Below are 16,479 nucleotides of genomic sequence, written 5' to 3'. Positions count from 1 at the left end.
CAGCTTAGGGACCATACGTCTCCACCCCACCCCCTCAGATTCCAGCCATGGCTCAGCTCCACTCACGTGAGGCTGAGGCAGTGGAAGCAAGGGCACTCATAAAGCATTTCCTGTCAGACAGCCTGGCAAGCGATTCGGGTAGACAAAGGTAAGCAATCTGAATTGGGGGAGCTGGGAGCCTCGGGGATAGACTGCCTGCCACATGCGGGAGCCCCTTCCCAGAGCTTTGCTAACAGGGCTCGGAGTCCCACTCAAGGGGAAGGTAAGGAGAAGAGGGTGCTCTAGGAAGGAGGTACAACGTGACCAAAGGCAGGAAGGCAGCAGGGATGACACAGACAAGAGGGAGTGTCCTCTAAGGCGGCCAGTGTGCAGGCTAGCTAGAGGCATGGCTTCTGTGCCATACATTTTTTAACTCAGTAATTATTAAAGGTGGCTCTACAGTGAGATTAGATAGGGAGGATGAAGCCAATTCACACAGGACCAAGAAGAAAGCCACTTGTAAAAATCTGAGAAGCCACTGCATGTGGATCTAGGGTGAAACACAGCCTTTCCCTTGGGTGTGGCAGACCTGCTGCCATCTAGAGCCTGTGTTTAGGGCTCAGGTTTGCCTCCTTCCTGGTGCTGAGTGGAGGAGGGCAGGCTCCCACCGCACTGAGAGTCCTGCAGACTGGCGAGGAAGATGACACACCCCTGGTCCTGCTGTCTTACCAAACCCCTGCTTCCAGCTGGGCCTGGGAAAAATCTGATGTCTTCTGTTGAAGAAGTTGTATGGGGTATGGCACGGCTCAGGGTGGATCAATAGATTGTCCTGAACCCTGCTCTCCTCACCCTCGATTCTACCTGAGTCCTTCCTCCCAGGCCCTGCTGCACCACAGAGGTCAGTAGTTCTCTCCGAACTCTCCCCGCATGGCCTGGCCTGGCCTGGCCTGCGAATGTTTGGCAGAGTCTGGGGAGTTTTCACAAGTATGGAAGAGTGAAAGAAATTCCAGTTGTCACCAACGGAAACACGCTCCTTCAGAGGAGGCTGGGTTGTCGTGGCATTTGCGGCGACTCCTTAACTATCCAAAGTGACCCGCCAGGTGGCCCTGCATCCCCTTCACTGCCGCCTCCTTTTCCAGCAAAGGCATGCAAGACAGTCATCTCCTGTTCCCAGCCACCTGCCACCTGAATCAAAATAGCATGTTCTCTGGGGGCCTAGTGGGATGCTAGAGAAAAAGCATCACCTTATTTGTGAATTTGAAAGATCTGTGTCTCTTGTCCCTGGGAGCCCCTGCCTCTCAGAATTCTATGTCCTACAGGTCAGGCACATGGCTTACCTGAGATGGATTAAACTGGCAGGGTCCGTACAGTTGGACAGGCTCCGATACCTTTTAACCCTTGTCTGTTCAAACATCCCCATCCTGAGAGGCTGGCGTCTCTACACTGGTTAGCACAAGCTAAGCCCACACGGCCTGCTAATGCTACACTGGGTGAGCAAGGGGCTCAGTGTAGGCTGGCGGTTCTCGACCTACCTAACCCTGGGACCCTTTAATACAGTTCCTCACGCTGTGGTGAACCCATCACCCCCACCATAAAATTATTTTTGTTGCTACTTCATAACTGTAACTTTGCTAGCTTTATGAATCATAATGTTAAATGTCTCATATTCAGGATATCCAATATGTGACTCCTTTTGGGGGTTGTGACCCACAGATTGAAAACCATTGATGTAGGCCAACTCTCCTTAAGCAGCAGGTAGATAGTGCAATACCGTAATGTCTGGCCCATCATCTCTGTCCTCAGATTGTCCTCATTACAACTCAGCTCAGTTACCCAGAATGCATGAGGCTGCTTCCTCCTGCTGCCTCAGGAAGTGACATCCTCATCGCCAAGGCCCTGCTTCTGTGGATACGCTCATTAGTTCCCTTGCCTTCCCCTCAGTCACCCACCCCTGGTGTATGTGGAGGCTGTGACTACGTAATTAACCAGAGAGAGGGCTGGGAGATGCAGCACCAGGCAGGAGAGGGGAGGGTTAAGGATGATGGCCTCTTTGGACAACATGCTAGCTACAAGTCCAGTACAGACCAGGTTCTTCTGTCAGTCTTCATGCACACCACAGTCCCCAACTGGACACCAATGGAGAAACACCCTTCCTACTCACAGAGCCAAAAGTTTTCACTCCTGAGTGTGTATACCCCAGCTCTTCCACTGCTCTGCTGGTACCTAGGGCAAGGCAGAAACACCTCTCTGATCTGCATTTGCTCTGTAGTAGGGTGCCGTCGGGCTCCTGTGGTTGCTCCAAGGCTTAGGTACGAAGCACATCCTGCAGCGCTCCGGCTCAGAGGACTTCCCAAAGCCTGCGTTCCCCACTAAGCTTCTCAAGACCCTGAAACAAAAGCACTGTAGGACTATTCCTCCTAGTCCAAGGGCATGCGCTCAAGGCAGCTTCATTCGTCTGGCAACTCTGTCCATATCAGGGCTCTTTGATCAGGTTTATTTACTTATTAGTACAGTGCCAGAGACTAAGCCCAGGGCTTTTCCTATGCTGCGTATATGCTCTATCACTGCATCTGTAAGAGCCTTGCTCCTTAGCAGACTTAAGACACTAGCCTCTTACGTGCTCTATGGCACTTTGCATTCCTAGTGTGCCAGACCCTTCACACAGTCTCCTTCTGGCCACTAAGTACCAGGCAGGCCCAGAATCATGCATAGGTCAAGGAGAGTATGAAGAAGCAGCGAAGATCAGTGTGGCTACCTCCCTAGCATATAAGACTCTCCAGGGCTGGTCCTCACCAGAGCACCCCATTAATCTGGAAGGGGCATCCAGACCCCTATGCAGCGCAGGGCAGCCAGCATTCTCTAGGCAGAAAGAGCCAGAAGGAAGGGTCACAGAGACCCAAATAGGTGAGAATACTAGCTTCGGAGTCCACTCAAGGCCCTCAGCCTTCAGGGACTTTCTAGACATGGTTTCCCCAAGAAAACTGAGCACCGGACTCCACGAGCCTAACAAGCATTGTTGTGGAAGATGGGCACTATTCACCAAAGACGGGTGGATAATTAAAGAGATTTAAAAAAAAAAAAAATCCATCACGGAAGGGTTATCGTGAACATAATCGGCAAGGAAAGCACCAGGTTCCTTTTCAGAGGGGCTAAGAATAGAGCGGTCTCGGGGAACTTTCCGTCTGTTCCCAGAAGCTGACTGATGTTCCTAGAGGAGAGGCGTACAGTGAGCAGGGCCTAGCCCAGGGCCTGGGAGTCAGGCTTGTGGATACATGGTGGAGTGATGAATGAGTCCCAGAGGAGGTGGTGTGAGAGGAAGGGAGAAGAGGAGCAGCAAGCAGGAGGAATGACAGCAGGGCCACCGCGTAGGACACAGCTGGGGTAGGAGGGCTCGGATAGAGATGGAGGACTCACACCGACAAGTAGGCCTGGACAAGCACTGCTAAGAGTCTAGGTGTCAGGCGAGAAGGAAGGGCTTTCAGTAGTGGGGGCTGCCATGCAGTGAGAAGTCCAGAGCATATGGGCTCCGGGGGAAGCTGAGGAGGGCAGAAGACAGGATCCCGCTGCTCCTGGGTCAGGGGAAACCGCTAGTAGAGCTGCTCGGAGGTCAGGTGTGATAATGAGACCAGCTTCCCGGCAGGGATCCAGGTACCCACGGCCCGATCTCCAAATGGGCCAGGAGCCTCTTAGCTGGACAGGGTGAACTTTGGGCCAAAGCGTGTAATGAGGGGGTCATGCTGTCCCTGAGTGGGATGTTTAAGAGGGAGATGAAGCAGTGCCCACTCACCACAGGGCTAACCTCACTTGTCCATGCATGGACTTCACTTGTCCATGTGGACTTCTTTTCTCTCTTTTGCTTAGCGTCCGTCTTGAGACAATGTCTTCTAGCATATCCCAAGCTGACCTAGGACTCACTTTGTAGCCTAGGCTGGCCTTAAATTCAAGAATTCTGCCTTAACCTTCTAAGTGTGGGGACTATGGGTGTGCACCACCACACCTGGCTGTAGACAGGGCCTGTGAGGCAGCTTCCAGTTTAGATAGTTTCCCAGAGGCAGGAGAGGAGAGCTGTCCTGAGATCCCAGGCCCCTTCCAGTCCCCACCCAAGCAGTCAGGGTGTATCAGAGTCAGCTTATACTGGGTCAAGACTGAGGGCTGCAGGGTGCATGAGATCGAAAAGACTCTGACAGGCATGATTTAGGGGAGCACTGACCTCGCAGATCACGGTGGGGGAAAAGTGGTTCTACTTGGAGAGCTGTAGGTGATGGTGGCAGTGATGGTCTTGGTAGGGCAAAGGAGGCTACCCTACTAAATCCCCCAAGGCCAGGAGCCTGAGTGATGTCTTCGAGGTCAGAAAAAAATCTTGGGGGGTCACACAGAAGCCCATCCAGAAATAGCCCCGTGTGCCAATCACACTTTCCCCAAGTTGGGGGGCCGGCAGAACACAAGCAGAAGATGCAGTGGTCACTGACCCATGTCAAATGAGACTGCAAAATCCTAAGGGAAGTCAGGGCATTGAATAGCTGTTTTTGTGTGCCCATCATAGGTGGGCTGAGGTATAACCACATTGACCGAATACTCGCTAGACCCCTCACACACAGATGCTCCCATGGACAACAAGGGCACTGAGGGACAGACAGTCACACGGAGGAGGCCAGATCTGAGGATTAGGAACTGTGACAACACACCTGTCGGACGAGGGCAAGCTGCAGAGAGACATAGAGGATAATCTGGGGGTCATCAGGTGCCAGCTCTTGGGCTCTGCAGGGGAGAAGGAGCCAAGAGTCAGTTACTGTCTGTAGAGCAGCAATACCAGCCTCGTGCTAGGTGCTGTGGGCAATACGGTGGGAGATTGTGCCAGCCCCTCTCAGGTGGTAGATGATGGCTCAGACAGGTCCACGGGCATGTCATGGTAGAGGACAGTGGCTCAAGGAGGGCTGGCACAAGCTAAGGTAGAGCATCTCCAAGGTGACAGACCTCAAAGGAAGGGTAGAACAGGGGTGGGGGAAGATAGCATCACACCTGTGAACGGCAGCCTGGCCATCTGTCTGCGGACATCAGTTAGCCTGACTATGGCTCTCCGACTCAAGGGCACTCACACTGCCCTGAGGAGGATGCAGGGCCTCTGAACTGCCAATCTGAACAAGCAGCCTCAGGAACGCAACACTGGTGGGAAGAGGTGAAGCCCCAGGTTGGGGAACAACCTGATCCAAAGGGAGGCTGGCAGGTCACATGCTCCAGTAGTACACGAAATCCTAGGTCCTCCCCAGTAACATCCCTCTGTCACTTCAGTGTGGGGGGTGAGTGCTTAGTGGGTTAGGCCAGGGTAGGGAGGCTCATGTGGGCTGGGTCCCAGCAAGGCAAGGTCTGAGGAAGGAGCTACACTACCTTCTTCCATCCCTGACTCTAGGAAATCTCTGTGAGGCTGTGGGTGGGAAGTTCCTGGAGCTCTGAGGTGGTCAGGCTGGAGGATAATGACATCACTCTGGAGGCCCTGTTACCTGCAGGACACCACATAGCAGTGGTTCTCAACCTTTTTGAGGCTGCGATTCTTTACCACAGTTCCTCATACTGTGCTGACCCCAGATATAAAAGATTTCATTGCTACTTCATAACTGCAATTTTGCTACTGTTATGAATTGTAATGTAAATATATGGTATGTGACTCCCCCAGAGGGTCATGACCCACAAGTTGAGAACCACTGTTTTTCCTGTTTTCTGTCCATTGTCATAGTACCAGTGGGATCCTAAGAGGCCCAGGAGCAAGGGGTGGGCTTGGCATCTGTAGTGGCCCAGCTCTGAGCTGACCACGGGGCTTCCCAGTGCCTAGCACTGAAGGCATGATTACCTGACACAACAACCCACTCCTGCCTGCTGGGTAACCATCTGGCAATGTGGCTTCCTTATCTGAGAAAGGAAAGACAGAAACAGCCTCTTCCGAGGGTGGAACTTCACTGTGGGACCCTCCATGTTATCACTTTGCGCGTGAAAAAGAAAAGATTAGGAATCCCCTCACCGCTCAAGCGTCTGCAGTGCCTTGCGGTGCAATTCATCTTGCTTGTATTTCAGGGTGGCTGCAGGAGACACAATGGGTTGGGGGTCACTAAAGAAGGGCAAACCTCTCTCTGGCCCATCCCCAGGGCATAGGGACTTAGTGCAAAGGAGCCTATCAGGGTCCTGTTTGCAAACCTCAAGGTTCAGTAACGGGGCTCAAGGCACAAAAGATGGCTGTAACAGTGGACTATAACTAAGGGACTGGTGGCCACCTCATTAGCCCAAGCAAGGATGACAGTGCCTGAAGATCCCATGACTTTGGGTGTGAAGGGCAAAAGACAACAGGTACCAGACTGTCCTATTATGGCTTCAAGGGTCCCTTGAGCCTACACATAGCTGCAGGCACTAGGGGACATGGGCAAAGTCTGGGTGGAGGACATAGCTCCCTCCCTTCCAGACTTCAAGGACACAAAAGTAGGTGTCTGCCTGTTCAATGGGGGAGGCACTGGGCTGAACCAGAAGGGCTGGGAACAAAACACGGGTCCCAGGGCAGGAAGGGTAAGGACCACTCATCCTGTAGTACTTGGTACTGTGTCATGTGTGGGGGGTTTCAAGGCCCGCAGAGGATTGCTGCAGAGCTGAGGGTAAAAGCGGGCCTGTGAGAAGTGGAAGGAAGCTGCTGCGATGGGGTGGAGGGTTGATGGTACTGCAGATAGCAGGGAGCGTCACAAAGGGAAAGTGTGGGCTCAGCAGGACCTACATAGTGACAGACCTGGCCCATGAGGAGGAATGGCGGGTAGGTGGGTGTCTAAGCAAGAGTGGAAACTCTTGGGACTGAGGGACGTGTGTGTGTATGTGTGTGTGTGTGTGCGCACGCGTGCGTGCGTGCGTGCCCGCACATGCATGTGTGGTGGGTATGCATATGCATACACACATTCCTGTCTGTGGGGAGCAGCAAGGAGAGATCACTAGTGGAATGAGACACCTTGTAGGCAGCTGGGAATCCTAAGGCATGGTCTACAGGCAGATTCTGCTGGGGCCAGCACTCACCGTCAGTGGCCTGCAGGCTGTAGGTGAGACCCAGGGCCAGGTAGCCTTTAGGCAGGAACTCCCCTGCTTCCTCCCCAAGGCTGATCACCACCGTGGCAAAGTGTTCTGCCTCTTCCAGCTGCAAAGAGGAAAGGTAGTGGTCACTGGGGTGGGCTTCACTGTCCTGAGCAGGAAAGGGAACAGTCACCACCCTGGGACGGTGTCAGCCCCAACCATAAACAGAACAATTCCTTACACTGGAACTGTAGGCCACGTGACAAATACTGAGCACTAGAGCCAGCTGTTTGTTCTACTAGAAAGTGCCTCCCTGGACCTATACCCCCTCCAAGGAGCCAGCGTTCAAGGTCACAGGTGCCAGCTCTTCCAGAGAGACAAAGAGACAGAGACTCTCTGCTTGCTCCCAACACATGAACTCAAAACAGACCAGTATGTGCAGCTCCCTCCTCACATGGTCTCTGTAGGCAGGGCCTGCTCAGCAGACAGAGGGGAGCCAGGGCTGGCTGGGCCTTGAGAACATGTGCCTTGTTGAACATGGCCAACCTTGCAGAGTAGGCAGGCCGCCACACAGGCTAGTCGCTCCCTCCCTGAGCAGGAAGCCAGTTAACTTGAACATTCAGGGGAAAAAGGCCTTGGGCTGTTTTTGTCCTGGGAGCAGGGGGACTGTTCCAGTTGGCAAAGGCCCAACTGGCACGGGCCATCTGGGCACACATCATCACATACAACACGGGATGCAAGGAGAAGGTTTACACGAGGGGGAGTTTTTGGATACTTTGTGGGCTACATAGCAGTGAGGTTGGCTGGGGTGTAGGGCTTGGGCCAAGCCTGTGTCCATTCTCAGGGCTCCAGCAACTCTTCCCTACATGCCTGACCTGCTAGGTGTAAAGCATATGAATGCTTTGAATGAATGCTATGAATCATCCAGGACTCTTCTTTCAACATCTCCCTCCCACTCACACACCACTTCCACCCCACCAGACAGACAGACAGACAACCATGGCCCAAGCTCGGGTTAAACCCCTCCAGCGAGAGAATTACATAGGCAGTCCAGTAGAGGCAAGAGTCACTCATGTTGGCTTCCGGCAGTGTCCAACCCTACTCATATCCCCACTTAAGCTGGTTTTCCCAGGAGGAGAAGGGTAGCTCTGACCATAGCCACAGCCAAGGAGGCTGCACAGGCAAAGTCTCTCTCCCTGGAGTGTTGTGTTACTGCCTGAGATAGAGGCCATGGAGCAGTGAATGGGCTGAGGCCCCAGTTTGGACACAGCTATGATGAGCCATGTGCAACAAAACAAAACAAACAACTACCCCCACCCCCACATACACACCTGAAGGAGCAGAGCACACACTGTGCAAAGACTAAGACTCCTCAATGTACCACGTCCCCCACAAGGCCAAACACTATTTTGAGTTCTGTTGCCACCCACAAAGCAGCCCTTCTGCATGTGGACTCAGTGCAGTAATTATAAAGGAGAAATAGTATTAATTCCGAGTAAGTTAATGCACAATACAATAATTACACATGGTATTAATAGACATGGGTGCTTTAGCTAGCAAATAGGGAGAACGTTATCATGGCAACAACAACAACAAAGAAAACTAAATAAAAGCAAAACATCGTACTAGGCACACTGTCTCTTCCTTCGACTAAAGCAGGTGTGGTGATCTGAAAGCCTCAGAATTTGGCTCTGAAGGGCTAGAACCCCAACCAGGCCCTGAGCCAAGCCAGCCCCTGACTCCTAAGTTAGCTCTCTTCAGAGAGGCAGGGCAATGTGGTGATGAGGACAAAGCTCAGCACATGGCGTGGGCTCCATTCCTTTGGGGTTATCTTGCGGGCCTCAGTGCCTTCTCCTGTAAAATGGGGACAACAGTGTCACCCTCAGGGAGCTGCTGCGGGATGGATGTGATGTGAATGCTTGGTTTGTGCTTGACTAATTGTCAGAGATGAATAGCAGTGACCATATGACTCGATTACTACGCATATATGTGTGTATATGTCCATATTAATCACACATCATTGCCCTGGAAAATTTGCAAGTGCAACAAAGGACCTTTGGAATCCAAAAAGAGGATGCCAGTACTGCCTGCCTTTTGTCTCTGGGCCTGGCTGTTCATCACAGAAAAGCCGAGATTACACAGGACAAGTGGGTACCCGGCAAATCTTCCCATCTGAGGTTGAGATAAGCAACCAAAGACTGCCTACTATACACTCACCTCCTGCATAGGTGATAATAAATCAGGATATTTCCCACCTCATTCTCTTATGATCTATTCTTTTTCTATTCCACAACCCACTGAATCCTTGACCCATAATCTAAAAATGCAGTTTCAATCTGATGGTTCTCAGCCACCCAACACTATTTCTAACAAGTCCCCTTGCCAGTCTCCTCCCCCTGGGAACCTTAGGACTAGACTCTAGACACTTCCTCCCGTAGCCTCCTGGAGACTGTAGTCTCTGCCACCAGCTCAGATTATGGCATGAGGCCCTTTCTCATCAAAACACATCTAGGTGATGGATTCCCAGTATTGTCTCCTCCCTGACCCCACTATGATACTGTCTCTAACAGAGCAGCTGGGTGATCTTGCCATCTAGGGAATGTCCTCCCTGCTCTGTTTCTGAACAGCCTGAGACCTGACAGCCATGTCATAGGAACATGGCAGGTCACGGGTCACAGGGAGTTTGTGTGACATCCCCACCCCTACAGTTGGCCATTCAGCCAGTGGTGGAGCTATGACCCCAGTCCAGGCAGGTCTGAGAGTGCCATGGCTGGCCTCTGCACTTTCTCCTCCCTCTGACACTTGGGAAGAATGATGCACCACACAGCGTAACCCCCTTCGGTGGTTTGCTTTTGCTCTTCGTAAGTAAGGAAACACTCTGTGCCTTCCCAAGTTCCTTGGTCTCTGAGGCTTTCCTAATTTGGTCCTTGCACAGCGGACTCGGCTGAGCTGGAGCACTTGCTAGGGCTCAGGGCTGCCTTCCATCTCTGGGCAGATTCGTACACCTGCACTGAGCAGAGGGTCCTGCCTCAGGTTTTCCACCTGAGCTGAGCTCCCAGCAGCTGTCCTCTGTTTAAAGACCTCCAGTTTCTCCTGGGTCCCTTCCTGTAGACCCCAGAGCTACTTTGTGGAAAATCTGCTTCTTTGTTTCAGAGAGTAATAGGCACTTTCTTGCTTCTGCAAGATGGAGGCAAAGAGCCGGTGTTCTTCCCTGCTTTGTGAACAATCCATCTTCCTGGATTTGAAAAGTGAAAGCAAAGGCATCTCCTTCCTAAGTGCTTACGGGGTACTATGAAAAATAATGGCACCCATTTGTCACATACCTGACTTACAAAGTGCCATGCAGACACACCACCTCCTAAGGCTCACAGCTATCCTATTAGCGGGCACATCTCTTCCCAGATAATAGACAGGGAAACTGAGGCACAGAGAGAGTGAACCACTCCCTCAAAGTCATACACACTAGTGAGTAAAGCAGACTAAAGGAACTGAACCCTATCTATTCTCCACAGCCTATGCGTTTTCCAGTACCCATGCTGCTCCCCCAGGAGTAACGGTAACCCTGAGTAACTCTAAGCCTAACCCTGAGTAACCCTAAGCCTAACCTTGCACAACGAGCTCACCTATGTCTGATTTTACCTCTTCTGTTGTCTGTGTGGCACACAATATACAAGCGTGCCCTGTCCTCTACGCCTCCTGAAGGGGTTCCAACTTTTTAAATTAAATCAGTTTTAAATAACTGTATTTGGAGGGATCCAAGAAAATATCTACATCTTCTTTTCTATCTGCTTCCCAAATTTGCCTTTTGGCCAGAGCATAAGGCAAAGGAAGTGGAGAAGGTACTTAATTGGAAACAAAGCCCACACTAGACAAAGTTCACAATGAAGGACAGAGTTCCTGGAAGGCAGGGGCATAAGCTCTTTCCAGCATCACCCACAGGCCTGAGGAAGACATAGCTCTGCCCTGAAAAGCACAGAGGGTCATACCACAGTTCAATCAATGTCCAAGGTGAGTACAAACCAGACTTTAAGAGGTCCAAGGCGCATGCCTTTAATCCCAGCACTGGGGAGGCAGAGGCAGGCGGATCTCTGTGAGTTCGAGGCCAACCTGGTTTACAGAGCGAGTGTTAGGACAGGCTCCAAAGCCACACAGAGAAACCCTGTCTTGAAAAAACAAAACAAAACAAAGAAAAAGGAAGATGACTCAGCAGCAGTTAAGAGCACTGGCCACTCTTCTAAAGGGTTTTGGTTAGACTCCAGGGGCCTACATGGTGGCTCATAACCCTGTTAACTCCAGTCCCACAAGATCTGACACCCCCTTCTAGCTTTTATGGGCCTTACACACACATACATGCAAGGAGAACACTTAGTCACTTAAAATAGAAACGAAGAAAAACTAATTTTAGGGAAAGAAGAGAGGGGAGTGGGGAGGGGATCTAAGTCTCTAGAAGCTCGCCCTCCTCCCTGCTCCCACCCTGTCTTAATTCCTCACGGAACTCGGACCAGGCTGACACTCAGACTAGCCTCAGCCCCTGGTAACTGCCCGCCTTTCTCCCCTTTCCTGATGACAAGTCTGCATGCTTCAGCTTCCTTTTGGGCTTTTCTATTTATGTTGTCATTGATTACTTTGCTCCTAACTCATCTGATTTCAATTTGGACTGATTTGATCCTAATTTTATTACCATGTAATCTGAATGCACATAATCACTGTAATTATGCTGCAGAGGGAAACGGCTCCTCCACGGTGGGAAGACCTAAATTTAGGGCTTCCTGGCAAGGGTGCCATTGGCTGGGTGGACTCACAGCTCCTTGGAGCTGGCAGCTCGGGGGAGCACAGATGCCCTCCCCAGCCCTGCTCTCAGAAACATGGGTATTTTGGGCTTCAACTAAGGAAGGAATGAGCCCAAGGTTTCCTCTCCAGGGTCCTGGAATAAGAAGGAGTCTGAGCTAGGGGTTGGGTAACAGCCCTGGCATCTCCAGCTCCCAGCACTCTTTGCTGCAGCCTGCAGCTGCATGCCACCTACAACAGAGTGGGTGCTTGCTTTGGATCTAGAATGCAGAGGAAGGAATGGGGGCTCCTTAGCCTGTTGGAGAGGATAACGTGGGGTACAAGGTGACAAGTGAGATGGATGAGGAACTCATTCTGTGTCACTCAGAGCATAGAAAACGGACTCCCCCTGACATTGGGAAGCTGACAGGGACCAAAGCAAGCAAAGATTATCTGCATATTAGAGATAATATTAGTGTAGTACTCCCTAGGATCCAGTATCCTGGGTCTGAGCTCATCAAACACCAGGGGCTCAGGGCTCAGGGCTCCAGGCTAGGTTTTCTCACTGTTTAAGCTACTGATTTTCTGGGAGTACCTTCACTAATCCCCAGTAAAGGCCATCAGCTGAGAAGAAGTACCCTTTGAGCTAGAGTCTCCTAAGAGCCACCTCAGTAGACAACGAAGAGCAGACAGCAGGACCCAGAAAGAAGCCTAGGGAAGCCATTAGATAAAGCATGAGGGGAACCTTGGCGGATTCCAAGGCAGGTGAGAGTAACCGAGGCAGAGCCACCAATATGCTGGGCAGATAGTGTTTAGTGAGAAGGTTTATTAGAAAGGGAAAGGGAGAGGAAGGAAAGAGAAAAGAGGTAAACAGACACAGAGACAGGGAGGACAGAAGAGAAGAGGGAGACAGGAAAAGTCCTGTCTGCCCCGGAACAGCAGGAAAGAGAACACAAGTGCTTTCTTTTAAAGGGTCCTTTGCACTTTTGAGCAGACTAGTACTCATGGAACCCTGGGCTGACCAGGGCACTGCCTGAGTGCATTCTGCCAGGTGACAGGGGCAGGGCAGCGTAATGCCTGAGTCCTCACAGGTGCAATAAGAACAAAGAAGGGACTGCAAGGAGGCCATCTTTGTTCTGTCTCAGGCGAGGGCGGAGTTTGACCCCTCCGCTTCTCTATTGATATGAAGTCATCTGAAGCCTCTTTTCTGATAGGCCAGTCTAGGTAACTGAGGTCGCCTACCACCTCTACCCCTGCTATTTTCCATCTGTCGGAGTCTCTGGAGACCATAATGCAAAGGGCTATACCAAGATCAAGGTTGGTGGGTCTTCAGGAACTCTCCTCGAGTCCTTACGCAAGGTGGTGCCCTTTCTTCTGCTGCACACACCCTCACCTGGTTCCCACTTGCTGGAGTCCCCTGTCCCCCCTCCCCCAGGAGGTTACTGAATCTGAGCCATGCTTGCCCTACCCCCACAGGTCACTCACCCAGTGCAAGGACCCAATGCAGACCTTGGCAGCCATCAGGGGCACAGTGGGGTCCGAGGGCTGCAACTTCATGCACTCACGAAGCAGCGACACAGCGTAGGCTGACTGCAAAAGCAAGGGTAGGGGACACAATCACTGGCCACCTTAGGTCCCCATTCTCTGGGGTGTCCTCTGCTCCCAACAGTGCTCGCTCTGTACCCCTTTCCTTGAAAGATCCAGGAAGGGAGCCCAGCGGGAGGACGCCAGTTGACAGTCCCTGGCCGCAAGCCCTCCTCTGAGTTTTGTTTCCCACCTTTGAAGAATGAGATCATGAACCTCACCCTCTGGAGATCTGACAACAACTAACATCATGACAAACAGAAGCTTTCCAAAAAGAATGCAAATCAGAACCATAGAGGTTTGAGAAACAGACAGGGAAATCTCTAAACCTGTACTTGGAGCTGGTGACAGGACCAGACAGATGTGCAAAGGTTGGGAAGGTGAAGAGATGGGAGGGCCAGAGAGAACCTCCAGACAGGAAGCTGAGGACCCACAGGGCTCCAGGACTCAACCAGGATCCACTGAGGATAGGCGGGTAAGGGCCAGAAGGGAAGGGCAGGTGTGTCACCCATACCAAGAGCAAAGACAGATAATAGTGGAGATTTTATCACGTACCAGGCATTTTCTTTCTAAGTCGGGGGCTGCCAAAAGAACCTGCAGGCTGAATCTAGCCCGCTGCTTGTTTTTGTAAATAAGGTCTAATTGGAACTCGGTCAGGCCCATTCGTTTACGTCCTATCTGTGCTGCTTTGTGATGCCATGCTGGTGGAATGGCCGAGAAGCTGGCTATTAATAGTTGGTGGAAACCAACCACTACCCACCCCTTACAGAAAGTCTGCTAACTCCTCTGTGAGAGTGTTGGATTTTCACAACATCCCTACCAGACAGGCAGCTTTACAGCAGAGAGCTGGACAGGCAGTTTGTTCAGAGCCACAGAGCCTGAGAGTGACCAAGCAAGGGTTTGAACACAGCCTGGGCCTAACTCTTAACCACTCCCCTGTGTGGCCTCTGTGGTGATGACCTTTGCCAGAGGAAGCTGGTTTCCTGGAGCGGTAGGTGTGTGTGTGTGTGTGTGTGTGTGTGTGTGTGTGTGTGTGTGTGTGTGTGTGTGTGTGTGTGTGTGTGTGTGTGTGTGTGTGTGTGTGTGTGTGTGTGTGTGTGTGTGTGTGTGTGTGTGTGTGTGTGTGTGTGTGTGTGTGTGTGTGTGTGTGTGTGGTGTGTTCAGGACAATTACCATGTCCTGGGTCCCACTGTGGACTAAGCTCCTCACTCTAATTTAGCCTCCTTCTTCCCTAGGAACTCTAGGGGTGCCAGGAAGGAAAAGAGGGTTCTGGCAGGCTCATCTGCCTGCAGTAGGATATGACTGGAATGTGCGTGTCCCCATCCCCCACCTTACCTCTCGGTTCCCCACCATTTAGGGAAGAACTTTCTTCCACCCAGGGTTACAGATTTCCCTGGGCTCTGAGCTATAGTTTGCATAAACTTGAGTGTGTTCTCCAAGACTCCATGTGCTGGCCCTTGAACCTCAGAGTGGTTAGCCCTGACTAGCAGAGCCATGATGGGATGGGGTCTAGTGGGGTCTGGTTAGGTCACTGTGCGTGCCCTAAAAGGACTGGGCTTCTTCATAATTAGGTCTTGCAAGGAATGGGTATAAAATGAGCACGGCTTGCTCTGTCTGTCTTCCTGTCTTGCTACAGTTTCTCCCACTTGCCCACCCTCCTGCCATGTCATCTGCCTTGAGGTCCTCACCAGAACGAAGCTAGTGTTGACAACCTGCCCTCCAAAACCCTAAGGCAAAGCAGCTTCTTTTCATTATAAATGCTTTCACCTGGGCTGTTTTATTATAGTTATCAGAAAACAGACCAATTGTAGGTGGTTTCATCCCAGCCTGCACTGGGGTGGGGCAGTGGCATTAGACGTAACCTCCAAGGAGGCCACAGAAAGGAGGAGGGCAGCAGTGAGGGCAAGCACAAGAAAGGGCCAGAAATGGCAGGCCTGCTGGGAGTGCCCAGTGTGGACTGCAGCAAGGAAGCTGTGTGAGAGCCGCCAGGCCCCACAGAGCCGCTCTCCTGGGAGCGCCACACTAAGTCCCTCACCACTGTCCCTGACCCACACACCCCAGCAAGCCTCAGGTTTCTCCCCGGCTTTCCTTAGCTGCTGACCTTTGCATCCTGAAACCAGGATTCTCTTAGTCCTGACCCTCCACAATCCACCACTCCTTCCCACCCCACCCCTTCCCTCCCCACCCCCCACGCAGACCAAAAAACACTGCTATTTAAGGAGCCAAGCCGTCTGAGGATCCAGCAGTAGGAGCAGCAGGCTTCTTCCCCCCCCCCCTGTCATGCTGGTTACCTAGCAACGCAGCCAATGCAACTGCCGCATGGAGACCAAGAGAGGGAACGACCTAAATCATGCCACAGAACTCATCTGTTATTCCTGTGGGGTGAAACACCAGGCATATTTATATCCACCCAGCCGCACCTTCTGGAAGGTACAGAACCTGGATTCCCACCTTGGGCTCGGCAAAGGCAGGCTCTGGCCACTCCTTTGAGGTCTGCCAGGGCAGTCAGGCAAATGGTTTTGGCATGCAGACTTCCCAGGGGGCAGTTGGAAAAGGCAGAGTGCACTGCATGCCTGGTTGGGCGGAGCCTTGCATCTAAGGCATTCACTGACCACTCCAATTCCCTGTGCCCACCTTGCGAGATCATGAGGGAGCCAGAGCAGGGAATGACTTCCCAGAGACTGGATGCTAAGCTGTCTGGACCTCTTAGGTTCCAGCTTCCCCCCTAAGGAGGAAGAAAACCCCTTAAGTCCCAGACAATTGTGGTGCTTTGTCCTGAGGCCCGATCCTTCAGAAACTCCCTCAAAAAAGCTAACTTCTGTGGATAGATGTGTGTTTTTTATTTTGTTTGCTTGTTTGTTTTAAAGGGGGTAGCTTTTTTTTTTTTTTTTATCCACATAACAGTGCACTACTCCAGGCGTTTCTTCTTTGCTGTTCTAAGGTGTTTCCTGTTTGGGGGAGGCAGGAAGAAGCTACTCAATGCTGTTATGCTGTAGGCAGAGGATCCGCATAAGCACCAGTCACAACCCCCGCCCCCAGCCTACCGTTATCACCTAGGCGATTAACAGGCAGGCAGCTACCTTCAAGTCCCACACACCTATTCCTGCTTCATCT

At 51.8% G+C, this 16,479-nt stretch overlaps 1 protein-coding gene across 2 annotated transcripts in view; it reads right to left on the bottom strand.

Moving 5' to 3' along the window:
• Positions 1-16,479, bottom strand: part of Ttc7a (tetratricopeptide repeat domain 7A) — a 103,938-nt gene that overhangs the window by 35,603 nt on the left and 51,856 nt on the right. For both annotated transcript variants that reach the window (XM_051175222.1, XM_051175223.1), the window contains exons 11-14: positions 13,267-13,371; positions 7,021-7,138; positions 5,993-6,050; positions 4,665-4,737 (exon numbers count right to left, since the gene is read on the bottom strand). In XM_051175222.1, coding sequence (XP_051031179.1) covers positions 4,665-4,737; positions 5,993-6,050; positions 7,021-7,138; positions 13,267-13,371 — 354 coding nt within the window. The remainder of the gene's footprint in view (positions 1-4,664; positions 4,738-5,992; positions 6,051-7,020; positions 7,139-13,266; positions 13,372-16,479) is intronic.

This window comes from Phodopus roborovskii, unplaced genomic scaffold (genome assembly GCF_943737965.1).
Source record: "Phodopus roborovskii unplaced genomic scaffold, PHOROB, whole genome shotgun sequence".
In the NCBI taxonomy this organism is placed as follows: Eukaryota; Metazoa; Chordata; class Mammalia; order Rodentia; family Cricetidae; genus Phodopus; species Phodopus roborovskii.
The sequence above is the reverse complement of the archived record's forward strand: the minus strand, read 5'-3'. Positions and strand labels throughout refer to the sequence as shown.